General features: G+C 38.6%; 1 protein-coding gene across 8 annotated transcripts in view; it reads left to right on the forward strand.

Annotated features, from left to right (window-relative positions):
* Positions 1 to 27,262, forward strand: part of INO80 (INO80 complex ATPase subunit) — a 62,101-nt gene extending 34,839 nt beyond the window's left edge. For 6 of the 8 annotated variants that reach the window (XM_053979325.1, XM_053979324.1, XM_053979327.1 and 3 more), the window contains 12 exons: positions 485 to 625; positions 5,477 to 5,702; positions 10,932 to 11,059; positions 15,283 to 15,377; positions 17,679 to 17,751; positions 19,171 to 19,329; positions 20,614 to 20,716; positions 21,278 to 21,366; positions 22,153 to 22,308; positions 23,388 to 23,547; positions 24,358 to 24,567; positions 25,296 to 27,262. In XM_053979325.1, the coding sequence (XP_053835300.1) occupies positions 485 to 625; positions 5,477 to 5,702; positions 10,932 to 11,059; positions 15,283 to 15,377; positions 17,679 to 17,751; positions 19,171 to 19,329; positions 20,614 to 20,716; positions 21,278 to 21,366; positions 22,153 to 22,308; positions 23,388 to 23,547; positions 24,358 to 24,567; positions 25,296 to 25,513 (1,758 nt within the window). In that variant the 3' untranslated portion in view covers positions 25,514 to 27,262. Of the gene's footprint in view, positions 1 to 484; positions 626 to 5,476; positions 5,703 to 10,931; positions 11,060 to 15,282; positions 15,378 to 17,678; positions 17,752 to 19,170; positions 19,330 to 20,116; positions 20,260 to 20,613; positions 20,717 to 21,277; positions 21,367 to 22,152; positions 22,309 to 22,728; positions 22,865 to 23,387; positions 23,548 to 24,357; positions 24,568 to 25,295 lie in introns of those variants that run through there. The other 2 variants (XM_053979332.1, XM_053979333.1) reach the window with 2 other exon arrangements.
* The last annotated feature ends 361 nt before the right edge of the window (positions 27,263 to 27,623 follow it).

Below are 27,623 nucleotides of genomic sequence, written 5' to 3' on the forward strand. Positions count from 1 at the left end.
TGCTCTTGCACAAGAAAGAAGGAAAAGGTTGGAAAAGATGCAAGTCTAAAGATACCAATCCAGCCTTATTTCAATTCTTAATTTTTTATCTCTGCAAAATTTAATTTTAACTCAGAATAGTCAAATGAGTAGGTAGAAAACACCCTGAGTGTCAGACCTACTAGAATATGCCTGTACTTCCTTTATTAGAAAAGCTAAGGTCAGGAGGTTCAAAGGCAGAAAAACTTGTTTCTGGTTCCAACTGAGCATCAAGACAAGTATTGATATGATCTATTCTGATTGCAAATATTTCTGGATTTGAATGTTCTGATAATTACACAAAGATTCTTCACATATTCACTGCAGAAGATGTGTAGAATTTTCCTTATTCAAAGAGAAATGCATACGGAATGTGGCTTGTCTGTCTTCCTCATGGGTGGATACAAGATTTGAGAGGAGTGTTTCTTCATGGACATTAACTTCTTCATTTTCATTTTGTTTTCAGAACTTTGTGTTCAGCAGCCACTGTAAAGCAGTTACTGGCTATTCAGACCATGTCATATATAGAAGGAGATCAGCTACCTCATGTGTACGATGCTGCCAGGTGACTGAGCTGCCGTCCTTCCTGTGCATAGCCAGTCCACGGGTAAGTCCAGGTTAAGTTGTAAATTACCTATTTTCTATTGTGTTTTAAACCTTGGTAAAATTGTTTCTTAGGAACACAATGATATATGACTTTCTTTTGGTTGGGTAAAACTGTTGTGAGGATATCCTTTTGCTATGGTATTCAATAGTGGTTTTTCATAGGGGAAGTGACTGTAATGTGTACTGAGGGGAAAAGTTGTAAGATGCACCCAACAGGAGCTGTTCTAAGAGTTCACTTTCTCTCCTAATATCTAAAGCAATTATGGAAGAGATATTAAAGTAAATTATTAATTGATAACCCAAGGGGGAGATTTAGGTGTCATCACCACAGAATGAGGTGATTGTTTGGTCAGCTCTGATGACAGAAGAGAGCTGGGAAACAATACTTTTTTGAAAAGGGTGTTTGTTTTCTCTCTTATGCTCCAGAGGGGAAACACCAAATTGCAGTATATAAGGATTAGTCAAGCTGGCATTTTCTAGGTCTTTTGGATATTTAGTGCTACTGCATGGGGTTCTCCATCATCTATTAAATGAATTTTGAAATTAATTCGGTTGAAGTTTCCTGGCTGACAGAAGAGACCTTCATTAGGTCTATGGCTATTGCATTCCATGTTGTTGGATCTTGGCAAAATACAGTTTTATTACCAGACCATCCAGATGTTATATTCTTTAGTCACTGTTGAAGTTACTGCTGTAGGCATCATCATATGATGTGCAATTATACTTTTGCATCTGGAGAAGGGTGGATGGCAAGCAAGACCTCACAAATGCAAGCTCATTACCTACCTGCTGCTGCTCAAGCTGAATGTATCTGTGTCAGCAGCTCTAGGGCTGGGAATCCAGCTGAACCGCTCAAAGTCACGTGTCACCTCCCTGTTAAAATTGTACTGCCTTGCTGGAGAACGAGAGGTTATTCTTAGAGTAAACTGTGAAAACCACTTCACTTTCAGATTCCTTTGATTTGTCCCTCTTTGTAGCTAGATTTGCATCTTGGATGAAGAATATGTTGAATTGCTCCCCTATAGCAGAAAGGGTGGAGAGGGGCTTAGAAGGCTACAAATGAGGGGAAGGGTGAAAAGAAATTGTATCTGACATTTATTCTAGTTTTATTTATTCTAGAAAAAAAGTTACTTGCTTTGGTTTGGCTGTTGTATAAAAATGATTAAGTGTAGACATGGCTTTTTGTTTCTAGGAGTACAAAGATTTAATTTTATGCTTCTTAAAAACTTTTGGCAGGAGTGTAGAAGACCTGAAAGAGCACTTATGTTCCCAGAAACTATAGCCTTCTGTTGCTGTTTGACCTGTGATGAATTTTGGGAAGTTAATGGAGCAAATGATAGAAATAGGAGCGTATGTTTATGTAGCAGTTGGGGGAGGGAGTCAGTCTTCTTTCTATGCAGGCAATGTTCATGAGTACAGACAGGTCTCAATCATAAAAAACGTAACTTGGAGGATGGATCTTGCACTGTCATTAAGAAGTTAATTAATTAAATTTTGAATAATACTGTTTGGTTTAATTTCAATAGATTTCTTACACACTGGAATATTGTCTGAAGCCATTTTGGTCATCTCACAATGTCTCAAAGGTTAACTTTGCACGAAGATAAATGCAGGAAGCATTTTACAATTGCCTTAGCTAAACTAAGTTGTTTAATTTAGGGTGGAAATGCATTCATACATCCCTATCACTGTATTTTTGATGTATTTCTGAACCATGACTCTTACAATCAATCAGTTTGACAATAATGTGTTGACAGAGGAGGATTTAGTACTAAGGACTGTGCTCTACCTTTTGTTATGAGTAAAACCACAAAAACAAACCTGTGGGGAGAAAAATTTGAAAAAATGTATCATGACAAAATAAAGAAAAGAGTGAACAAACTTGAATGAAAGATTTTTTGTCCATTTCAGAAAAGCACTGTTTTCACTTGTTAAGGGCATGTAAAAAATCAAGGACTCTACCCTAGAAATATGTGCCTGCGTTCTGAAAAAAAAAAGGAACTGATGGTAAAGATAGTCTAAGGTCCTCTGAGGTCAATCAGTTTTGCACGGGATATGTAAGAAGAGTGGTTCTTGTTAGTGTAGAAATAGCACTGAGGCACACAGAGTTTGTCTCAGATTGTCTCCTACCAGTTCTTCCTTGGGTTGAGGTGTTACTCAAAACATGGCTTGTAGAATCTTCTTTGTTTGTCTTGTAAAAATCCTGGTGTACAAATCTGTGTATTCTTTTCAGAAGATAGGATATGTTTATTTGTCAGAAGTTAGTGTGCTCTGTTTTGAGTGTAGTGGCTGCCTGTTCTAGGGGTGGAAAATCTATGTCCTGGAAATCAATATGGCAAATTGTCTGTGCTTGAAAACAGTATTTGTTCCAGTCTGTCTGGTGTAGAAATATGAACTGAAATGTGATGGTGAATAGTGTCTCTTAAACAATCTAAATCCGTACCATTGTTTGTGGTTTATAGCAGTGTTCAGGTGACAGAACTTGCTTGCATTTTGAATTTTTTGCATTTTGAAAGAGGTTTTGCCCTTTTTCCTAAAGGTCAAACATATGCTTTGACTGCAGGTGGCAGTACAGGATAGCAGCAACTCTAGTACCTTTTAGGTAGTGGAAATGTGTTCAAAGTCTTAACACACCCTGTTTCACTTTGCAGTGTTTTGTGTGGTTGTGTGTAAGACCCATAGACAGATTTTAAAATAGTTCTTGGCATCTTGAAAAACAATGGCTTTACCATTATTGCAAAGATTGTGTATGCTTTTTTGTTGCCTTTTTTTTTTTTTAAGTGCTACAACTGTGCTCATTAATCTGTTTAAACAATTGTTTAGCCCGTGTAAACAGAAGTCTCTATGAGATTAATTTGTTCCTATGAGAAGAACTCCTGTGAAATTGGTCTGGGCCACAATTCCAGCTAGGAAACCTTGCTTAATACCTGTTACTTTTGACTTAGTTGACAAATGTTCAAAGAGGTACAGCCAACATCTAAGATACTAGGCAGTCCTGAGGTATGGGTTGCTCTCTTTACCTTACAGTTCTAAAGTGCAATGTTTAAAACTCGTGATAATGAAACTATCTATTGCTTATCATTTAGACAAGCTGTTAAAATATTTTCATTTGCATGATACCATGTTGTCTATATTATTCTCAATATAGCAGTTTTATCACAACAGAGTAAGCTGGAACAAAAATTTAAACCCCCTTCAAATATAGAAGCTTTTCATCTGCAATACAAATACAATTCTTTTATTGTGTTTAATGTTTCAGATGTCCCATTATCACCCTAATTCCCACCCAATCTCAATTCTGCAGGAAGTCCACTACTTAGTGTTCACCATGAAAACTTGTAGGCCTCCTGTACTGCTTCTTCCTATGCAGCCCCACTTGGCTCATTTAAATGTGAAAACTCTCACAAGCTTGATTTTCTCTGTTGTTCATTTGTTACATTGCTTTTCATAGTCCTGGAGGGAATGTCATTTTGCACACTGTTAGGATTCATGACAATGTTTTTAACTTACATGACTGTACATGGGGGATTTTTTCATTGTACTTCTGAAATAAAAGCAACAATGACTCCTAAATTAATGATACATTTGATTCTTACATTGGTGAAGAAATTGTCAGGCATTTCAAATCTCTCTGTTACTAGCCTGTATTGTAAGGTTGTCTTAATAGTAAAATTTGTTTTCATTTCTATGTGAGTTTGTAACACATTACTAAGTCTTTAGATAGTATGTAAATGCTTCTACTAGCTTTCTTTTGTAAACTTGGTTATAAATAGTTTTTGTAAACACCCCAGAATGCTTTCCCAAAGCAGACTTACATTCAAAAAATGTACAAAGAAGTTGGTAATCTATTGGGGTTTTTTTTTAATCTTTTGCTAGACAGTGAATTGTCTTGCATTTATATTTGCATTAAAGTGTTGTAATTATGTTTACTTTGGATCATGGTATTTAACTCCTGGTGAAGTATCTGAAGTTAAATCCAGCAGAGCAGTCTGTCCTGTTGTGTATCATGGCTCAGTTTCACTTTTGGTTGTTGTCCTGTTGTGGTAAGGAAGAGGTATGAGAAAGCTGCAGATTTTACAAAATCCAGCCTTGTCTGCTGGAACAGAGTTTTTCTTTAGCACCTTGCAACCATTGGCATTCAGCTGTTTGGCTCATGTGCACCTTCCACTCTGTATAGATTTGGGTGGATGGGGCAGAAAAGAGAGAGTTAAACTGATGGAGCTGTTCCAGAACAGCTGACATGGCGTGAAATCACACTTCCCGTATTTGCAACGCTGGTCTGTCCAGCTGGGTTGTATATACTGAAACAGGTAATAGGGCATAAGATTCATAGAATGCCACAAGAAAAAAAGAGTACTATTTCTGTGGCCCACTTCATTCAAAGCAGCTGTAAAGCCCAAGAAATATGCTCTTCCTTTTTTTCCCATTTCTAATTTATGAATCACCCTAATTTTGAATTATCACATGCATTTCTGTTAAGGACAATATGTGTAATTTTTGCTAATGAGATAAATACTTGATTGTGAAGGGTGGAACTAAAAATAAATAAATCTTGGCAAAAGGAGAGGTAGAGCAAGGATATTACTCTTCTAGCTTTGCTATCAGTTGTGTAGCAGTTGGCAGAAGGCATAGTTTATCAAAAGGCAGGTTTGCTGTACCTGGTTGTTCATATGGTGTTTTTTGTGGTGTGGGGAGATGTTGCATCTCTGCTTGGTTTAAGGATTGTTTTCTGTTTCTACATTTCATAATGACTTGACTTTTAAAATTTGATCCTGTGGTAAGGTACTTGAACTGGGGATTTGGGGACAGGGAGAAATATAAACAAAAATATTGCTTATTATTTTACTTGTAGGTAACAGCTGTGCCACTGGAGTTCTACTGCAATGACCGAAGTGCAGAATACGAGCGCAGGGCACTGAGGGAAGGAGGAAGCCTTGAAGCAAAGCAGTGTGTACTCCATGGATCCCCTGAGCTAGCAGCTGACTGGCTGAAGCAGTGCTCCCAGTTCTTCCCAGAGCATCCAGGAGGGCTGTTAGGGATCAGGCCTCAGTATGGCTGGTCTTTTATCAGGATACCAGGTAAGTTTGGAGGTTGTAGTGAAATGGAAATGAGATAAATAAGGACATCTGTTATGTGGTGGTAATTTATGCTCGGCTGTGGGCGTTTTGAAGGGTTGGGGGTGGTTGTGTGTTTGTTTTTCCTTCTGAGTGAAAGTTAACCTGGTATTTTAAAATACACCATGCTTTTGCATCCTTTTTCTGCAGTAAATCTTCAGTGGATACTGAAAACATATATTACAGGTTTTTCTAATGCTTACAAACCTCCCTTTGCATGTCACTGCTCCAAATGACTGTAAAGAGATAAGACTTGCTTAGTAGAGCACAGTCTGCTCTCACAACCAATTACTGTTTTGAGGTTGGAGATAGGAAGATTGCATGAAAAGTTAGAGACATACCTTGCCTCCTAAGGTGTTGGAAGAACTTCATATTGTCCTAAAAGATCTTTTATTGATCTACATGGTGAAAAGGTTAAAATTACTTGTAGCAGTCTGCCATGAGAAGGATAGGTTTGAGGACCAAGTTCAGAGGAAATTAGTCTGGAAAATAAGGAATGAGGGATTTACTGAATTTCGATTGAAATAAAGACTTGTATTTCCTTGTAAAGTGGGGAAAAGGTACCAGTTCACCAGTAAAATAAATGTACTGTTTTTTCTTAGAATTAGACTAAAGTAATCCAAGATCGCACAGGGTTTCATTGCCAGTACTGCAGTGACTTTCATGGGCCAGACATGCTCTAGCTGTCAGAAGATGGTCCTGAGCAGCAAGAATTCTGCAGAAAGTACTAGAGATCTGACAGATAGCCAAGAGGAAAAACAGCTTACACTGCCAGATGCAAAGTTATTCCCAGACCCTTTTGGGTCAAGGATGTTTGGCAGGGGAAGTTAGTACAGTAAAAGGAAAATTTTGCTTGCTACAGTCCAGTTTAAGAAGGTTCCTTCATAAGTGTTTGGAGTGATTTGAAGCACATGCATGTTTGTACCTAAGTAATGGAGAAACGATTTTTCATGAGCTTGCACTGGATTAATACTCAGTCATAGCTGATGATTTTATCATTTCTTCAGCAATTCTCTTAATTGTTTGCTGGTTATTTGGAAAAAGAAAATGAATCTGTGACAGAAAAATGGGAAGTATTGAAGAGATAAATTAAGATAGAGGACATGGATAGAGAAATGCAGAACAGTAGCCAATGCAGAAAAGAGACAGGGCTGCATTCTCTTCCATTTTAAGCTGGGGACTTCGTTATCAGCAAAAAATTTTAGAGGAATAAAGATAGGGTACAAGAAGCTTTCAGAAGTGAAAGAATAGGTGCAAGATTGGGCAAATTGTTGACAAAACACAACAGAATTTGGTTGAGAAGGAGGTTGGGATGACAGTGTTACGTAAAGCTGGCTCGATTTAGAAAGTATTGGACCTAGAAGTGGGGTTAAAAAGTCATTTTGTACAGCTGTGTTTTAATTAAGTGAAAAGTAGCATTCAAACCTAAACTTTTAAGAGGAGAGAGCACAGATCACAACAGAACAGCTGTGTTCATAGGTGCAGAAACAGGCACCATGCCTTTCAGAAAGTGAGTGATGTACTGAAGGAGCCATTTGCAAAGCTAAAGTAGCAAATGTCAAATGGAACGGTTGCTCTGAAGGACTGTGACAAATAGGTGACGAGAAGAAAAGGGGGACACCACCTCTCTCTCTTAAACCCTGATCTATCCTCTCCCAGTCTCGGCATTCCCAGTACCCTGGCAGCAGGCTCAGCTGTGATCACTGTGGGAATCTCTTGAGGTTTTTCCTGTTCTTTGAAAGAAAAATGGTCCTGGATTAAATGGCAGGAAGTGTCTGAGTCCTTTTAGTATCGATAAAAAGCACCGGCCTCACTGGCTGTTTACTGTGAGAGCCAGCTAGCTCCTCACTGACCCCATTGTGCCGTCAGGAGGGGAACCAGGGGTGTCAACTGGAGCCCAGGCTTTATCTCTCTTTCCTCTGCTTTTTGCATGTCCAGAGGCACTTTTTCTCATTCTCCAGAGAGTGCTGAGCCTAGCTACAGTCATCAGCCAGAGCTCCTGACAAAGGTTATTCTGAGTCATAATCATTTGTAACTATTCTTCCCAGGCCCACTGTATCCCCTTGTAGATAATTTATGTCCACATCCTAGCGTGGCTGGAGGCAGTTGGGTTTGGTTTTTTTTCAGACTGACAGCCATTTGGTCTGATTCCTTTTTATTGTTTATTTCATACAGTGCTGAAGAACCCAAAAATTTTGTCCTAGGGAGAGCTCTTTGACAGTGCAGTACAGGACCTCTATCTCCTGACTGATGTAAAGTTTTAAAAGTTCCTTTCAAACAACAACAAAAAAAAAAAAAAAAAAAAAAATCTGAAGAATTTGTCATTTGAAGTTGTTGCTGATCATTAAACGTAAAAATGTGTAGAACTGCAAATTTTGGAAATCCCCTTTAAAACAGTAATAGTTTTTTTCTTCTCCTAGGTAAGAGAAAATTAGAAGTAGAAGTGGAGGTGGAAGACACGGAGGTTTTTTTTCTTTTGAATAATTCTGGTGTTTTCTGAAGATGGCATGAGTTCAGTGCATTTTCTGTTGCCATTTTCCAGAATTTGTTGTTTGAAGCACTAGGTGGCAGGCTTTCAGCATGGAAAAATACTTGATACTGGAAAAGACAATGGCATCAGGATAGCATGCTTAAAGGTGCCAGGTTAAGGACAAATGATTTTCTCTTACAGAGATGATAAATCTCTTTTTTGGTAGTACTGTTTTGCTCTCCTCAAAAAACATCAAAAACTTTCTCACCAGTGCAGTCTGCTCTACTGCTGAGCTATTGGATGACTTATGAACTGTTAACAAGTTGCTAACTTTTCAAATCATCTGCAAATAAATTCTTTACTTGTAATTTGTATTTCATTGCAATTTAAAAATAGTAACTTACACAATGGAGACCTCAGGAGCCAGCAGCAGAGGACATGCATCATTTCCAGTTAGCAAAGCTTTATTCTACCTATTGGTGCCTTTGTGAGAAAGAGTAGCATTTTGCTTTTGGAAACTTGCTAGTATGTTAATCTGATCCTCTCAACACTAACTTTTGAACAGACCCTGTTGGTTGCTGAGTTTTCTCCCAGTTAGATAGCTTTTGGTTAATAATCATGTTAGTTTGTTACTATATCTAGATTATATACCTAGACTTTTCATGTAGCTTCACTCAATATAATTTGTTCTGAAATAGCAAGCTGACCAATTAGAATGAAAGCAGAGTGTCATGGCTGTATTTATAATTAAGGGGAATAATAACATTTTGTATAAAGAGTAAATACTGCTGTTGAAAAAAGGCTTTGGCTTCCGTAAGTGTATTTTAAAACCAAGTAGCTGTAAGTCATTTCCATTTTACTTAATTGCCTAAGTTGAAAATTTGGTTTTCCTTAGAAGAATGCATGAAGCTATTAATGATTTATATGTAATTGAGACTGAATGCTGTTCTAGAGATGAGTGCATCATTATACATTATGTTACACTTAGAACAAATGCTAGCCTGACGTGTGGGCTTGAGTTTTGCTTACAGTATTTCCTGGGCTTAGGCTCTCCAGTTAATGGATTCCCTAAGGTAGCTGCTAACAGTTTAAGCAATGGTGTGGTACTTGGTCCTGGCAGAGCAATACCATCACTGCCAAAAGGAGGGCAAAAGGAGGAAATACAGTCACTATCTAGATAGGCAGACAAGCAAGAAAGAGCAGACCTGTCTTGTCTTGGGTTCTCAACTACTGAATTACAGGTGCATGGCTCTAAAATAATCCAATAGCAGAGAACATTCCCAGCATTGTTTTATGGAGCAAGTGGAATAGCTAATTATTTTAAACCATGGAAACTCACAATTTTTTGAATTTCAGAAAGGAGATGGTTGGTTGCATTTTCTGATGTTCTGATGTGAATTCCAGCATCAAGTCCATTATTTATATTTAAGCTAAAGATACTTTTGAAAGAAAACAACTGCATTACTGCTTTTCCCAGCAAGCCCACAACTGTACTTACGGGAGTCTCTTACTACTCTGCCACATCACTGCACATCTACTACATTACTCTGGTACTCATGGACTGTGTTGCCTGCTGTAAGACCTTTTTAGGAGTGCTGTTATGTGATCTGTGCTCTTCTCTTCTACTACTATAAACCTGCTTTGGTTATATTTAAAATACATGGTGGTCAGATGAAAGAATTAATTTTGTATATAACTTTTTTTTTAATTGGGATATTGGGTAAGACAGTTAACTACCTTACAGAAAGCTGACTTTTCTTCAGCCCATGAGTTAATTCATTCTGTGAAGCAGGAAGTGTGCAAAAGTGTTACCTGCTAGACATTAGAGAACATTACCTGCTAGACATGCTGAAAATACTTGGGTTCTATACTAGCCTGCGCCATCTGCAGTTGCCAGCTTTCCGTTTTGGCTGTAAACCTAAGTTCAGACATCCAGAAGAATAGAGAATCATCAATGGCCTTTCCAACAGATAATTTTTTGGAAGAAAATTTCTCTTCATCCTCTTTCAACAGTAATGTATTGTTTACTGAAGTTTATGTACAGAATGTACAAACAGGAAGATCTCCTTCCTGAAAAATACTTCATGAGCAGTGCTGAAATAGAGAGGACATGAAGTATAAAATCTGAAGTGACTGAAAAGATTGCCATCTGGAAACATTTCTTAAACAAAACAAAAGAAGAAAAAAAGGAGAGGGCAGGGAAGGATTCAAGGCAGTGCTGTGAGGGGATTGCTGTTTTACAGTGACCTAGACAACTGTTCTTCTTTTCTGGGAAGGTGAGGGGTTTGATTTGTGGAGGATAAGTCTAAAGCTCAGCAGCAGGTAGCAGCAAATGTACAAAGGACAGCATTTTCACATCTGTAGTGGAAAATATTTCTTCAAGTGTCAAGGCATATTGTGCTTGTTGATCTGGGCAGAATAAAACCTTAAATGAGGGATATGGCTGTCTAAAAAAGGATTGAGTCCATACTTAAGACCAGTCTGTAATGACATTTTGCTACGTGGAGCATATAGGTGTACTCCCATCCAGCAAACAAAAATTATTGTTACCATTGTGATTTTAAGTATCAGCCAGAAGGGATGTTGCAGTTTCTTCCGTCACACCTCCTTACTTCAGAGACTATAATGCAGCGAAGTGGTAGGAACACTTAGAAAATAACTTGTTGCATGTATCTGAGTTTGTTTTATTATTAATTACCTGCTTTTCTTCTATTTCTTGTTAGATAAAGAGAGTCTGATCACTGACAGTGGAAAACTTCATGCTCTTGATCTTCTATTGACACGGCTGAAATCTCAAGGACACAGAGTTCTCATTTACTCGCAGATGACACGGATGATTGACTTACTGGAGGTAGGAGAGTTATAGCTGACAGAAGACAAATTATGAAGATGGAGATTTAGCAACACTGTTTTGGAGAAAGTACAATAATTTGGATGCAGCAAACCTAAATAAAATTACTATACCAGAGGATACCCAGAGGTTAATGCATTAATATAAGAACTGCCATACAAAGTTAGACCTAAGGTCCAACCTAGTCTTCTGTTGATACCAGTGTATAACAGCAGATGTTATGCAGAAAATAAGTACAAGAATGCTGATACTTGACCATTACTCACTCAATTTCCAGCAGTTTGCGGTTCAAGGGGTTTCTGAACCAAGTTTGCTTCCTATATACTCAGTTGTCCAACATGGATTCTTCTTCCATGAAGTTGTTCATTTGCATCTTGACACCTTGTTAGGTGTTGGCATTTGCCTGCTCTGTGGTAAGGGGTTGCATGGCTTAATTACCCTCTTTTCCTGGTTTGAACTGCTTCCTTTTTTTTTATTTGATGCCTGCATGCCTTTTTATTGGAAGGAAGAGGGAGAACAGTGGTAAATTTTACAGTGTTTATATTGCTTGTAATTTCACAGACTATTACCATTTCCCTCTAATACCTGATTCCTCTGCAGAAGTTTCATAAACATTAGGAGGTTCTCTGGCATATGGGATAGGAAAGAAGTAAAGAATGAAGTCATAACTTAAAATTTTAAAACAGACATTCTGCCTCTGAAGAAAAAAAAACCTTTATTTGATGAGCAGCTGTGCTGTCAAAGAGCTAGGATACTGTCTTCTCCACAGTAAGCTGAAGAGAAAAAGTGAGAAGCCTGAATCAATAGCTGCCTAAGTCATGAGTTCTGTATGAACAGGAGAGTATTTTAAGGTCAGCAGTTAATAGTTCAATAACAAATCACAAGCTGAATTTTGTTTTTGCTGCTGTGAGGAAAAACAGAACTTGCATGGTTGCAATTCTGTATTTTGGCACTTTGCCTAGCATTGCTTTGTATGCCTCTTTTTTTGGCAAACATTGGACATGATGTAGGTTTGTTGATACCCTGCATTACACCATGAAGCTCATAAAGCTGTGTTTAGTGCTCCTGTCTTTTCTCTTAGCATTCAATTTGAAAGGCTTATGAGCATACCATTTTGCTATTCCATCTCTTGAATGTTCAACTTCACTTGTGTTTTATTATCCAAATAAGCCACTTACTAAGTCCTCTGGTTTTCTTTCTCCCCACCCAAGTAACAGAAGCTGAAGTTAAGAAAGCTAAAAATCAAGTAAAGACTAATTAATAAGAAAATCCTTGCAAAAGCTGTGTATCTGTAGATATCTGTTTTTTTTCCTGATCTGTCAAAATATATCTGCCTAGTTGAATATGAAAAAACACAGGATGTCTTTTTAAACAGTATTTGGACTATATTGCACTAACGTAATCTATGCAGGGCAGAGAGCACAAAGCACATTGTTTACAAAGTTATAAAACTATGTTTGTTCTATGTAGCTTCAGCTGAAGAGCTGCTGTGCAGTTCAGTCATTATGAAATGGCAGATATAAATACAAAGAGGAAAATTATTTTCTTTCAACAGAAGAGGATAAATTATAATTTCAGTATTGTTTCTTCATGCAGATATGTGTTTCATACTTTTTAAGATTTTGTTTGTTTTCCTCCATGTGATTGCTTTCTTCTGTAAGTAATTTTCAATGGTTTCAGTGGAAATCAGATTGTATTCATGAGATGAGGGGTGGAATTATGTTCTGTATGAAGTAAAAGGTCTTGGTTATACTCTACCAAAAGTTAATGAGTTGTGTGAAAACAGAAGGGAACTCAATTTAGACGGTGAAATAATATGAAGGGAAAAAAATTTCCTGGGAAAGTACCATTGTGGAAGCCCAGAAGAGCACTGGCTTTAGCAGCACTGCATTCTTACCATACTCAGGTCATCATGTGTTGTTTCTTTCCTGCGCTTTGTTGCAAGGGTTTCATTGTTTGTCTTAGACTGATGCTTCTGGTGGCTTGGTGACCCTTTACACTAAACAAGACTGGCAGGTAGATTTTTCAAGCAGGTCTAATACAAGGATCTCTATATGAGACTGAAGCCTCCCTATGAGGCTTCCCCCACCCCACTCTATCATTCCTTGTGGGGAACTAGAAAAATGAGCAGTCACCAAGTGCCTTCCACAGTTGCAGTAGAGACCAAGTATATTTGCCTCTAAATATCTTCTGTATATTTACTTCTAAATATCTTCTTTGCCATCATGGTTCTCTCTTTAGCTAAAAGCATGCCATTTCTATGACTGATCAGAACAGTGAAGTGCTGAGAAGTGTAGTATGAATTGCAATGTGGATTTTTTGGTAACTTTTTTCTGAATTGAAAGGTTTACTGTTAATATTTGTGAAAGTACTGCACAAAACCAGTTCACAGCAAAAGGATATTTCATATGGGCACTGTTACACTACTGTGAAGTATCCACCTTGATCAGAGGAAGTAGATAGAGGCAGACCAAAACCTGTTAGATGATTAGCTAAGGGCTAATGTACAAAGCTAGTTTGCAGACCTGGGGGAATAAATGCCAGTACTGCAGGTGTAGAAAAACTTGTTCTTTTGCACTTTGTGCCTTTGTGAAAATGTCTGAAATCTGGAATAAGGATAAATTCACCTGATGGAATGAAAGAAGTTGTTTTGTTTAGAAGACAGATAATGAAAAGATGGTTAACAGATGAGGGAAGACTAACTCAAGATCAAAAGGCTGAATCATCATAAAGACAGTAACAAAGAAATGAAAGGAAAAGGTTCTTGTGATAATAGCAAAAGAAAATCTGGAGAAAAGGTGGCATAGTGCCTAACTGACAACTCTTATCTCTCTGGTGACAGAAACCTGTCATAGAAATGGAATAAATTAATAGTTAATTATGATTTGTTTGTCTGTGCAGTGAAGTAGCTGTTCTCTGCTTTGAACTTCTGTTGTTGTACTCCAGAAATCCTACTAGCCATGAGCTCTGCTTCATAGAAGTAGTCCAAGTCTGGATTTGGCCATTTCCACACTGTTTTATTTACCTAATTTTCTTTTTCATCTGCCTCATGTTGAAGCTTGCTTCCTGTGCATCAGTCTTTTTCTCAGTTTCCTTATAATATGGCAGCTCTTTCACTATTTCTGCAGAACACAAAGGGATCAGGAGCCCTGAAGGATAGGTGTAAAAGAGAACTGGACATGGTACTGTCAGAAGGTTCATTAGAGTGCAAGCACTGCCATGTGTTCTCACAGCACATCAGTTCTGTGTCTGCTGAGCACTGTGGCTTGGAGTAAGATGAATCCAATAGTTTTTGCTGCTAAAGCACTATCTGTTCCCTTCTGTCTTCATTTGCACTCATGGCATCTCAAAAAGACTCATGCACCAGTATGGCTAAACCTAACTCATGTAACCAGTAGGTGTTGCATCTTGACAGCCAAGCAAGGATCCTATTGTTTAAGCACCCCAGAGGATGTCTTTCCAGAGAAACTCTGTGGTTATTTGAGCTTTGTATGTAATTCAGATTTTGTTGATAGTTGCACAGGTATCAAGAAATACCGAGAAGCTTAGAGCATGAAAAATGTGTCTCAGTGGAAAAAGCCTTTGCTTACAGCATTCCTAGCTGATGCCATTTGATTTGTGTCTCAGGCAATGGTTTCAGTTCTGCTGCTTGGCAGGAGCTGTGGGCTGACACACCAGTGTAAATGTTCGGTGTTCTCCTGTGCAAGAGATTCACAGGCTCTTCACTGCTGAGATAAAGCCTGGACAGACATTATACAGCACCAGGTTTTTAAAACCACCAATCAAATGGTATACAATTGACAGGGAGCAGGTGCAATTGGTTTGTTTGGAAAGGTTTGCTTGCACAGTAAAAACTTGGGATTTAGTAAAAAATTGGTCTCTGTAAAAACAAACTTCCCATTCTAGTGATTTTTGTTTAGCTATTTATTTATAGGAAAAGGCATGTACCAGGTCTGCAGTGCAACAAATGTATCCCCAACTCTGAACTGACATTGTCATTTATCTCTTACATGAAATGCAGAAGCTGACATATGATTGAGTAGCTTTAATTTCTGGATTGTATTATTATCAAGCATTGCTTACAGAACATTTGTTGATGTTGTTTTTGGAACCTTCTTGTAATTAGCACTCCTGTTTTTATTGTGTGTAGCAGGGGGTTCTGCAAGAATCAAGATTGAACAGTTTCAAGAACAACTGTATTTTTTGGTGTATGTTCTTTGCAGGAATACATGGTTTATAGGAAACATACCTACATGAGATTGGATGGCTCGTCAAAGATTTCTGAGCGAAGGGACATGGTAGCAGATTTTCAGAACAGGTAATGTAGTTTGCAAGGTGTGTTCCTGCTAAAATACACGTACCTAGTAAAATGGTGTAAGATGTAATGGAAACAAATGAAATTTGTACTTATCTTTCTTTACATCAATTTGACCTCATTTATCTGAAACAGTTTCTTGGTGGTTTGCTGACCAGTAGTCAGTGGTGTTGATACGCATCTGTGAAAGAGTACAGAAAGCTGTTTTAGTGTAGCCACCTCTTGTACTTCTTGCCAATCCAAATAGGCTGTTGCTTAGAAAGAAGCTCAATAGAAAAGCAGCAAATGCCCAATAGTTATAAAATGCTTTGGCAATTGACACTGTAAAGATGAGATCAAAAATATTGCATATGCTAGAGTATTGAAACTGACCTGGTTTTCTGCAAAACAAACCATTTAACCATATTTTACTAAGAAACTTTAAACTAGTATACAAAAGATAAAATGGGGATTTTATTAGCTAGAAAGGTAGGGTAACTCTTCTCATTTAGTAAACCAAAATGGATCCTGACAATTTTAATAAGTGAATCAGGGCACATTACTTACAATGATTGAGGTTATGGTTATTAACTTTCCTTTTAATCATGAGATGTGGCTTGATATTATGTCATTTTGGTATGGTAGTTCACAGAAAGGTTATCCTTCCTGTATGTTGACATGACCTTGTAAGAAGGTCACTTTCTTATTTCGGTGGAGTTAGGTTCATAGATAGTTGTTTATTGCAGGGTGAAAGCAACATTCTAGACTTGAGAAAACTCCTTGTTAGTGGTCCCAAAGTACTGTAGCTGAAGATAGGAGTCAAGGCCTTTCAGGTCACTGGTTGATGAGGCTGACAGACCTGAAGGACTGTGTTGCAATGATGAGTCTTCTAGTGAACTTGAACATGTGCAGAAGTGAGAGGACCATATAGTACCTTTCTTTCTGCCTGCTTCCAGGTGTCAGAAACAAGTTCCTTGCAGATTATGATGTCCTGCTGGAATCCTGATGCTTCCTCCTTTAACCAAAATAAGTGAAAAAAATGGTTTTACTAATGAACAGAATTTGGTTTTATTAGCGAATAAAACAACTGCAAAAAAAAATAATTTCAGCAGGAAATCCCTTTGAAATTTATGTCAGCCAGTCTAAACAAGAATTCCTATTAAGATATTAGTTGAGTTCCTCTTATACATGATTTACTTCTGAGAAATATTTCCAGGAAAAAAAGCATGACTGAGACTAAACTATTCTGCAGGATATCCTTGCAAGGTGCTGAAAATACAGAGCTATGGCATGATAATTTGTTCACATAGTCTGTGTCTCTGTCCACTTTGCTTTCCATATGGCATATCCAGAAGCACATCACAGCTGCATGTTCAGGTGACTGTCTATGCACACATCCCAGTATTGTTACAGGAGAACAGAACAGATTACCAGGCCAAAGATTACCTTCAGTGAAAACAGGCACCTGTTGACTCCTTTGGCTTTGTTACCTACAAGATAAAGGCTGAAGATTGACAGCTCGGTTTTAGTTCCTTCCCGTTCATTCTGCAAGAGTTTCTGGTACATCACTGATTTCACATTTGCCACGTTGTTCAGACAGTGTAGTACCAAAAGGATGTGGCATTCCAGACTGTCTTCTCTTAAGCAGAAAAGGACAATGTGTCAGTGTCTTTGGAGTCCCTACTAGTGTGCTGTCTGCTTTGTTTGTGTCAGCCTGTTCACAGATCTATAAGGTGTGGAACACTTTTAAATACTGTTGACTCTGCAGAGACACTAGTGCAGTTCACAACCTTAGCAGAAACTTTGATTTTGCCATTATCACTTGAGTTTTCATGAGTACTTGGTCATGCTACATATAGGCTTGTCTCCTTGTTTGTTCTGTTCAAAGCACCAAATTTAGAACAAAACTTGCATCTACACAGTTTTGACTTTTATTTTTCTTTTTTTATCAGTTGAGCATCATTAAGGCAAGATTTCTTTAACATCGGGTCAGTTCTGTGAAACAATAGACTGATCTTTGTGTGTATGAAATCTTAATTTCCAGTGAGGGCAAGATAAACAAGCCCTGGTTTGTTTTGATACAGATTAATAAACTGCTATTGCAAATTGAATGTTTACATGTTCAGACAGTCCTCTTTTGTAGATTCCTTCTTTCACTCTTTCATGTGTTTCTTTTCCTTGACCGTGAATGAACAGCACAAAGCGTTCTGAACTGTTCAAGTAATAGAAATAGCCCTGATTGCTTCATATGGGTCAAAAACTTGCTTCTGTGGTTATTCCTTGTTCATGCACAAAATAAGGGGATTTAATCTCTTTCCTCTACAGGAATGATATTTTCGTGTTCCTGTTAAGTACAAGAGCTGGAGGCTTGGGCATTAACCTTACAGCTGCAGATACGGTAGGTGATATTTAGTAACAATTTATGTGGAAAAATCAGTCATTTTGTGTGAAAGTTGGCACTCTCTTGCCCATACTGATCAATATTTTTAGTACTGCCATTCACATTGTGAAATTGCATATCCTGTTTACTTTGTTATTAGCAATGTAATATTATCTTGATGATAAAATTGTAGAATACTGGACATTTTGGTACAGTTTTTGGTTACAGTTGGAAATTTCTTCCCACTCCACACATACTTCAGTACCAGCGTCCAGAAAGGAGTTGGATTACTGAAGGAATTTACAGGTGCAAATGGCACTTAGAAGAAACAGCATGCACTGTATGAATGACCCTTTGCTCCTAAGGTTCAGTTACAAAGGAACCAGTGGAATAGTTATCACTTACCCTTTTTTCTGTGCCCAGGAGAATGAACAATTCCTATAAAAGTAGGAAACCATTTGTAGCTGAGGATCAGCTACACGGGAAGGATAAATTTCTTCCCTTGAGGTGTAAAGACAGACTGATTTAGGTGAATTGCGAGGATTTGCACTCTGGAGCAGCTGCCACTAATCACTAGGGAAGGAATACTGATGAACCATTCATCTTTTCATTAACAGCTATTCTTGTGCTTCTAACCTGCACCTGGTGTGCTTGCAGATTTGACCTCAAGTCCGTAGCTGCACAAACCCAAAGATCTCTGAATCAAAAAAATCCAATCCTATCTTGCTGTCAGTCGCAATAAATCAGAAGAAAACAAGTAACTGTAGGATTTTCAGGTTTTAAAAGAAGAAATAAACAGATAGAAGCTCAGGCAGGTTCCTTGCATGAGCACTTTTAGTGGTTTTCTGTGTAGCTTTCTTAATACTTTACTTTGCTGTCTAAAATTTTTTTAAATGCTTTTGGTTTTGATGCTCATTGTGCATAAAGTACTATTAGAGTGATAGTGCAATATGAATTTAATGTGGCATTTCAGTTTTTTATAGTCACAGTACTAGAAACATTAGACTTTATCTAGGTTTTGAATAAAAATTGGAGTATTACTTTCTTCATGAAATTCTGATATGATGATAAGTAACACTAAAATGCGTCCATGATGTGGACTGCAGTCTATAATTAATTGTATGACAGTGTTTTCATGTGATAACAAACTTAGGAATTTTGTGCCTCCCTATCAGGTCTGTTTAAGAAGATATTAAAGACGTTCTTTGGAAGTTGAAACATTCTTAGTGAAAGTTAGTTTGAATTCACCTGAAATGCAATGGAAGAGACTTCACAGGACTGGGCAAGGCTAGTTTAACACAGCCTACAGTGGGGCTGTAATTCTGTGAAACATGATTGAACTTCTATTGTTATCAGTATATTGGATTTCTGTTCGTTTAGTCACCAGCTGCTCTAAACATATGTTTTTATTTAATCCTTTCTGGTGTTGCCTTGCAGGTAATTTTCTATGACAGTGATTGGAACCCAACAGTAGACCAGCAAGCCATGGACCGGGCCCACAGGCTGGGTCAGACCAAACAAGTCACCGTGTACCGCTTGATTTGTAAAGGCACCATCGAGGAGCGCATCCTACAGAGGGCAAAGGAAAAGAGCGAGGTAGGAATAAGGAGCTCACCTGCAACGAGAAGTTACAGGAATGGTATCATAAAGCACCTATCAACATGAGTAAAGAGACAAAGTGTCTGCAGGGAGACAGAAGAGAAGGCAAAAGGAAGTGTCTTTGTTCAAACATGTGTCTCTAACACAGCAGCAGTCCAGTGACATATTGATAGAACTGGAAAGAAGTTAATTATTTACAATATGACTTCATGAAAACTATTTCTTATGTTGCTCAGGCTTCTTGAAGGCTAGGGCTTCTGTCTTTGCTGTGTCAGAGTTACTGATTCTTCTCATGTTACACAACAGCTGTTTGTTTTTTTTTTTTTAAGACATTTGGAAGGTAATCAAGTGGAAATTATTTGAGGTGTTAGGGTTGCCAGAAAAGCTCAGTGTCCTGCAGCGTCAAGCAGTAAGTGTACTAGGAATTTTAAACCTCATGGTATTTTATTGGCAAGAAAATAACTAAGGAGATTCATGTTTTTTGGTAGCAGTAGGTACACAATATACAACATTCGGATGTTTTGTGTACTTGGAGTTTCTTCTAGCTTTTTTCTTACTTGGATGCTGCTCATGATGTTGCAGCAACTGAATGCATTCATATTTCCCTTGTTGAAACCATTTTTTTCTGAGATACTGCACTAGAGTTACCTGAAATCAGCCTTAAAATTAGGTGTAGTCTGCTGGTGATCCAAATCATTGAACTTGCCTTATGTTAAAGCTTATTCTCTTCTGTTAAGTTACAACTCTTCTTAGTTGTTGGTTTTGTTTTTTTTTTTTAATATAGTTTAGTAGCAGAGGCTGACTGAATTGCTTAAACTGCAACACCGACTCAGGATGGAGATACAATTTTCAGTCAAGGAGACTAAAAATGTTGCACTCTTTAAGAATGTGATCTTCATGATCCTCTGTGCAGTTACTTGAAATTTTGAATGGGTAAATAATACTTGAGAGGGCTGTTGCTGTATTGTTGTTTTGTTCTGTTCAGCAGTATATTAATTAATACTATTATAATTTGTAGTTTATTGCATACTGCTTCAGAAAAAAAAATGTAACTTTCCATAAGGGATGGTAATTTTCTGCTGTCTATCTCAGGCTTCTCATATTCTATACCCTGAAATTTTGCTGCTAAATTTGCTACAATAGAGAAATTGGATCAAGTCTGACTTAGAGAGATGTACTGGCATGATTTTTGCAGCTGGCTTTTAGTGATGGGTAATGAGAAATGTTTCATGGTGGCTTTGATTAATCTTTCCTGTTCTTCACTTGGTTTTTTCCTTCTAGATTCAACGAATGGTAATTTCAGGTGGCAATTTCAAACCTGACACCTTGAAGCCAAAAGAGGTGGTCAGCCTTCTGCTGGATGATGAGGAGCTAGAAAAGAAATGTATGTGAAATTAGTGTTTCAGCAATTTCCCCATTTACCATTTCATTACCTTATGAAATCTTGTTTTTATCTCTACAAACACATGTATTGCTGATAACAACTTCTGTTTCCTGTCTCTTTTTGTATTGCCAACTCTTGTTAGTACAAGCTGGTTTGATATCACTGCTGAGCTGAATGAAGTTGTGCAAAATGAGACATGATGACATGATTAAGTTTTTATTGGCACTCATTCAGGATCATTACATTGTTCCTGAATGACAGAGCTTTGACAAGAACTATGTGGGTCATGACAAGAAAAGTATTAGTAAAAGTGCTGTATTTCGTCATATTTTTGAAGTTAGAGGCATACTCCTTCCTGTTGCTTGAAAGAATTTCCCTGTAAGACTTTTTAGTGACTTGGAAACAAATGGTTTTAATAGAGTAATTCTTTCAATGTGTTTTAGTTTCAGTACAACTGACTTTTCTTCCCAGTTCTGTTAGAATAAGAATTTCTTGTAAGATTCATAAAAGAATAGGAAATATCTTTGCAATTGTGACAGCTTTGTGTTTCTTTTCGAACAGTGCGTCAGCGTCAAGAAGAGAAGCGACAGCAGGAAGAAACAAATCGTGTGAAGGAACGTAAACGTAAAAGGGAAAAATATGCTGAGAAGGTACTTTGATACAGAGAGGTTGCCTGTACCTGTGTCAGTGATAGGGCCAGAAGAGCTTCAGGATCACTGTTAGGGAATGTGGAAACATTTTATGCCAAGGCAGTCTTAATGAGTGAACCTTCTTGTCTTTGCTATTGAAAGTCAGTCTGGCAGTTCCTTACACAGAAGAGGGATATTACAAAATAAGTGATGCATTGTTACCTGTATTTTAGCCATTAGCAACTTCAAAAATAGGGAAGCACTGCCCATCCAAACAAACCTGACAATCAACTGATCATTAAATTGGTGACTTTATCAAGATTTTGTTCTGCAAGGACAAAAGGGGAATGTAAAGGAAGCACCAAACAAAGGTAAATCCCATACAGGTATGAGGCTTCCATGGAACTAGGGAAGATTAGTTTGTTTAAAAAGCATCACTAAAACCAGTTTATGAAAATTCTGAGTTTTTAAGACAGGGAGGCTTTGCATTAATTAATTGGAATTTTGTGTAATGGTAAAGAATTTCAAGCTCACTCCAAAAGGTACTAGAAATCAAAGTAATTTTTTAAGAGTAATACTCCATCATCCCAGCTATTTTATGAAGAAAAACAAACAAAATCCTTCTGAAATCAAAAGAAGGAACATTTAAGGGATCTGTTACCATATCATTCAGAAACTTGTTTTGGGAAATTCTTCCTATGGCACTCCTGAGTTAAAATACTGCACTAGATTTTGAGATTTTGGGTTGCTTGTTCCCATTCTTCTGTTGTATTGCCTTTTCATTCCTGGATTACTTCACTTTTTCAGAAGAAGAAGGAAGATGAATTGGATGGGAAGAGAAAGAAAGAGAACATGAACCTTGTGATCCCATTTGTTCCCTCAGCCGATAACTCCAACCTGTCTGCTGATGGGGATGACTCTTTCATTAGTGTAGACTCTGCCATGCCCAGTCCTTTCAGTGAGGTAAGACTCACCACTGCTTTAACCCACATACTGTTTCAGTTGTGGCCCTACATCTTGAGGGATTCTTGCTATCTGGTACTTCAGCTCTTGTAGAGCTTTGAGTGTGTGTGGAAGTGACGCGTCTTAAAGGTGAACTGTGCAAATGAAAATAGCTTATTGAAAATGCATTAGCTGCTAATAGAACCATCTTACAGCTCCTCATGTTGCCATTCCATTATTCCCCTCTTCCCTCACCCTCTGCCTCCCTTTTCTTACAGTGAATTTATCCCCTGACTTTCCTCCCTTCCAGTCCGTGAAATTTTTCCACTCTTATCTGGAGTCCCACTTAACTTTCTTCCTGCTTTCTTGTCCCTTTTTCTTGCCTTTCTCATGCACACATTTATAACCATGTGCCCTCTCCCATACCAATATCTTCCATAGCAAGAACACTCTGCTCCTGAGCCAAACAGTATCCCTCAAATAGCTCCTTGACATTCAGTGTCTTTGTAAGTACCCCTCACTAGTCTCATCTGTGTCTCTGTTTCTGCTTCCTCACTTGCATCAGGTTCTGATTTATTGTGGTTTTTCTCCTCTGGAATTTAAATTAAAAATTCTCAGTGGCATAATCTTATTTTCCTTCATCTGTGTGTAAAGAATTGCAAATTGGTTTTAGCAGCAAATGTACTTTGTTCTGTGCCATGTCGATTAAGATTTCTGTATTGTACTGTTCCTTTATTGATCGAGATTTTTATTAGCAGTAGTAGTAGCTTAAGAATCCTGTTTTGCAGTAGAAAATGCACAGTAGAACAACAGTTTATTTAAATTTCTGCTGATCCCATTAGTCTTTTGCTTCATAACTTAACATGTATTTTCATGAATTGAAATTAAATAGTGGGTGGAGGTCTTTACTGCTGCTCAGCATGTAAATAAAGTGTGGTGTGATCAGGCAGATGATGTATCATGCTCATTCTGCTATTGTAGAGAAAATGGGAAAGAACAAGTACCAGTTACTTGTGATTGTATAGGTTTTGGAGGTCTTATTATTTTTGTACCTTTTCCTAACCTGAGGAGCTAATGGCTTTGTTCTCTGTCACATTTAGATATCCATCAGCAGTGAATTACATATGGGCTCTATCCCTCCCGATGAGAGCAGTAATGACATGCTTGTGATTGTGGATGATCCAGCTTCTTCAGCACCTCAGTCAAGGGCAACAAACTCTCCTGCTTCCATTACTGGCTCAGTTTCAGACACCGTGAATGGTCAGTACTCATCTTGATTTATTACTAACATTTATTAAACCTTTGCATAGCTAAGTGATAGGTTTTCTGCATTCTGCCCTGGATATGTGAGTGGTTGGCAAGATTTGGGGGGGAAAAGAATTGCCTTTTCATTGCAAAGTTACTTCTGATTTGATAGGAAATCTGTTTATAGTCTGTCATTTACCACACTTACCTCTTTTCTGTGTTAGTTACTTCAAAATGTTGTGTCCTTTGTTCCTAGGTTATTGAGGGCTCTCCTTCCCTTAAGTTTGTTACCAATGACAGACAACTACAGAACTATTAATCTCTAAGCTTTTCCTTGAATTTGCTATTGGGTTAATAATTAGTTCTTTATCTCCAGTGGGTGGTTGGAACAATGTTTTTGAAGTGCAATGTAACTTTAAATAATGTGAAGTAGTTTAATTACTGTAGTTTTTCACAGTGAAATAAGTGGAATCATAGTTCTTGACGAGTTTCTTTAGAGATAGCAGATGGAAGACAACTGCATCTCCATCTTCAAACAAGAAAATGCATAATCCTGAAGTAGAACTTGGAATACTCCACCTCTTTGTAGGTTGGATTTATAATAATACAGGCAGTTGCAGTTAAGATACTGTTGTTAAAGAGTGAAGTTTGGTATACATAATTTCTTTTCATGAGACCGCTGCTTGCTAACAGTGTCCCTGTTACTGTAAATGCCACAGAGGAACAGTATCCATGTAACTGCTAGGCAGCTTTGATGCCGCACTCAGTTGTGAGGCACGTGAAACACTGCACGAGTCACTGGTTTAACATTCTTTCCTTCTTCAGGCGTTTCAATGCAAGATACATCTCTGGCTGTGAGAGGCCAGTCAAGTCGAAGCCGGGGTCGTCCCAAATGTGGCTCCAAAGGTGGCACTGGGAAAGGCAGGAGCCGGAAGTCGATAGCGGGGAGCGCAGCGGCAATGGCAGGGGCCAAGGCGGGGGCAGCGGCGGCCTCTGCTGCAGCATACGCGGCCTACGGGTACAACGTCTCCAAAGGTACGTGGGGCAGGGCAGGCACCAGGCTGCCCACAGCCAACGTGAGCTGGCCTGATGGCTGCTTACAGCCTGTCAGGAGATAGGTTAAATGTTGTGTTGTTAGTATTGCTTGTCCATTGTATTCTAAGATCCAGGCAATACAAAGTGTGACATGGTAAGGATGTGAGAGGATAGCCAGTTTTACCTTCAGATGACCTTCAGTTTCATCTGCCCTTTGAATTATCTCACACTAAATATTTTTCCTCTTGGTTTTTTTTTTGTTTTGTTTTTGGGTTTTTTTTTGTTTGTTTGTTTGTTTGTTTTTTGTTTGGTTTTTTTGTTGTTGTTTTTTGGGGGGGGGTTTGGTGGGGTTTTTTTGGTTGTTTTTTTTTTTTTTTCTTGGTTTTGGGGTTTTTTTATGTGGTATTCAGACAGATCAGATAGTGTTGTATATGCCTGGGCTATGGCTGTGGTTTTCCTGCATTGCATCATGTTGAAGTTACAGTATCGCATTCCAAAACCTGCTAAACTGATGGTGATTGACCCTGCAGCTTTACACCAGCTGAAGATAGCCCAGAGTATAACTGTAAGATGTTTTGTATCTTAAGGACAGCCCTCTTCATTAAACTGTTGTAAGTCATGAATACAGAATGGTCTTAGGACTGATTGTTAACCCATTGTCTGCTGTTGAAGAACCACAAGTGGAATAATATGCTCATGTAGAATTTGATTCTCTTTTCCATTGCTAGGCATGTCTGCAAGTAGCCCTCTACAAACAGCAATCATTCGGCCTTCTGGACTTGCAGATTTTGGACCTTCAAACGCCTCTTCTCCCTTGAGCTCCCCTTTGAGCAAAGGAAACAGTATTTGTGGGACTCCCAAAAGTTTAAATCTGACCAGCAGTCTCATATCAGAAACTTCAGTTCGGAAGCAAAGCAAAGGTGCCCACACCTCAGGTGGTCGGTAGTAATTTTGAACCCCCAAAGCTTGTCTGAACTGTGTTGGCTTTCAGAGTAGACCACCCTGCCAGTCGAAGGCATGCTAACAAATGCCTTGTTGCTGTCCAGCACATGTGTGGAAAGAAAATCAAAGCACAATGGGAGTGGGTGGTTGATGTGAGCACTTTGATTATGTGTATTCCAAAAAACTATCTTTGCAGACACTGCAAGAAGGAGGGAAGGGAGTCTGGGGTAAGAAATCATCCAGCTACTCCATGCAATATCCTGCAGCTGTGTGTGCTTGAAATCACACCAGTATACTTCCTGTCTTGTAGCCTGAGGTGGAGCCCAGCATTAATTTTGTCCTATGAAATCAGTATCTGAACCCCAGGAGAATCCTGTAGTCACACGACATTTCTGTCCTGGCAGCTGGTCAGTGAACATGCAGGAGTAATTGGGGGCTATGCTGAAGATGTGTGATCAAAAAAATTCTTCTGGTATGGATCTCTGGGTTCTTTAAAGACTTGAAATTCAAGGAATGTGTCTCAGGTGGTTTCCAGGGAGCAGACTCTCTTCAGCACCATTTGTCAGGAAGATGTTCAGAGCTGCAGAATACAGGGAGTGCTGTCAGGCCTCATGAGAGCAGCAGCACAGCCTCTGCTTCACACAGTGGAAGAAACCGCAGGCCAGTGATTGGTTTGCATTCCAGAGTTCTCATCAGCACGAACACTCACCATGTTCAGAATGATTTCTCTCATTTTTAAGGTGCACAGAACTCTTAAAAGCTTAGAAACAAAATAATGCTCTATTTGTACAAATCTCAAGAAGGAGGAAAACTGAAGTGTTGAGGAGTTTGTGCTGCTTCTCTCACCATGCCGTAGCAGAGCGTGGATCTGCAGCTTGCAGTGCTGTGAGAGGAGCAATGAAAAACCGTCCTGAGAGAGAGAGAGAGAACTGTGCCATTCCCCCTTCCAGCCAAATCCTGGGAAAAAAATTGTCTCATATCCCAGCCATCCCATTGATTGTTCCTGCAGTGTGTTTTCCCTTCATCTTTGTGACCATCACACATACTGGCGTGGTTGAGTTCCCTGCAGTGTGGGCGGTAGCCGTGTCCCATGAGGCTGATAGAAGGCAGTGCTGCCAGCACCCATCCGTGTTCTTGTTCCCTGGTTGTTCCTTCCCCATTCTTGATGCACAAACCCTGCCCGTAGCCCCTTGCTTTGCTGTAAGCGTTGTCTGCATTGCACTGAGATTTAGGTGTGAGACAGTTGTTCTATCTCACACATTGAATTAAGAGGCTGTTCTGCCGGGGCACTTTCATCCCTTGAGAGAAGCAAGTTGAGTTGCAGGTCTGGGCTGTGACAGTAGAAAATTATTTCTTTTTTTTACTATTATAATTTTTTTCTGATCCCAAATCCTTTGCCTGGCGTCCTTCAGTGTAGAGCGAGTGCTTCCTGTTGGTTCTGCCTCTAATTTGCACACCTGAAAATAGCAGAACTGAGCTTAGTTAGATTGATTTTTGAACAGATTTGCAGGGGATAATTGAGGGGGAGGTGATGTTTAATTAACTCATGAAGACTTCCCCCTTCCCCTTCTATTCACATGTATATATGATACTTAGAGGGAATCAGACAAATGCCAAGCCTTTTTTTCTCTTTGAATGTGCTGTCTATTTTTGTAACTGAACTTGTACATATGTATAAAGAGAGACACATCTTTCTTTTACTAACTGGAGGAGAAAATCTTAAATAAAATGGAGTGAGATAATTTTATGTAAACCAGTGTCTTTGTGGTTTTTATGCATGTAGCTGTATGAATGAGAGGATTAGGGAAGGGAGCATGGAGGGGTATGCATCTGGAAGTACTTCTGGAGACAAACACTGCTCCATGTAAACCTCTAGAGTGTCTGTGCTTTGGCAAGTATCATGTTTGTAACCTTCAGTTACAACTGTACCCTTATCCCATGTTTGTATTCACTGATTACCTCATAATCTATTTTGCAGTAAGTGTGCAGCAGTCACAAGAAAACAGAAGCAACTATAATATTAAACAGTACCTGGACTTCAGTGGTTGAATTCAATACAGTTGATTGTTGAGACATCATTCTCTTATAGTTACTTCTTTCTTTTTTCTTATTTT

The sequence above is a fragment of the Vidua macroura genome, chromosome 6, assembly GCF_024509145.1.
Source record: "Vidua macroura isolate BioBank_ID:100142 chromosome 6, ASM2450914v1, whole genome shotgun sequence".
NCBI lineage: Eukaryota > Metazoa > Chordata > Aves > Passeriformes > Viduidae > Vidua > Vidua macroura.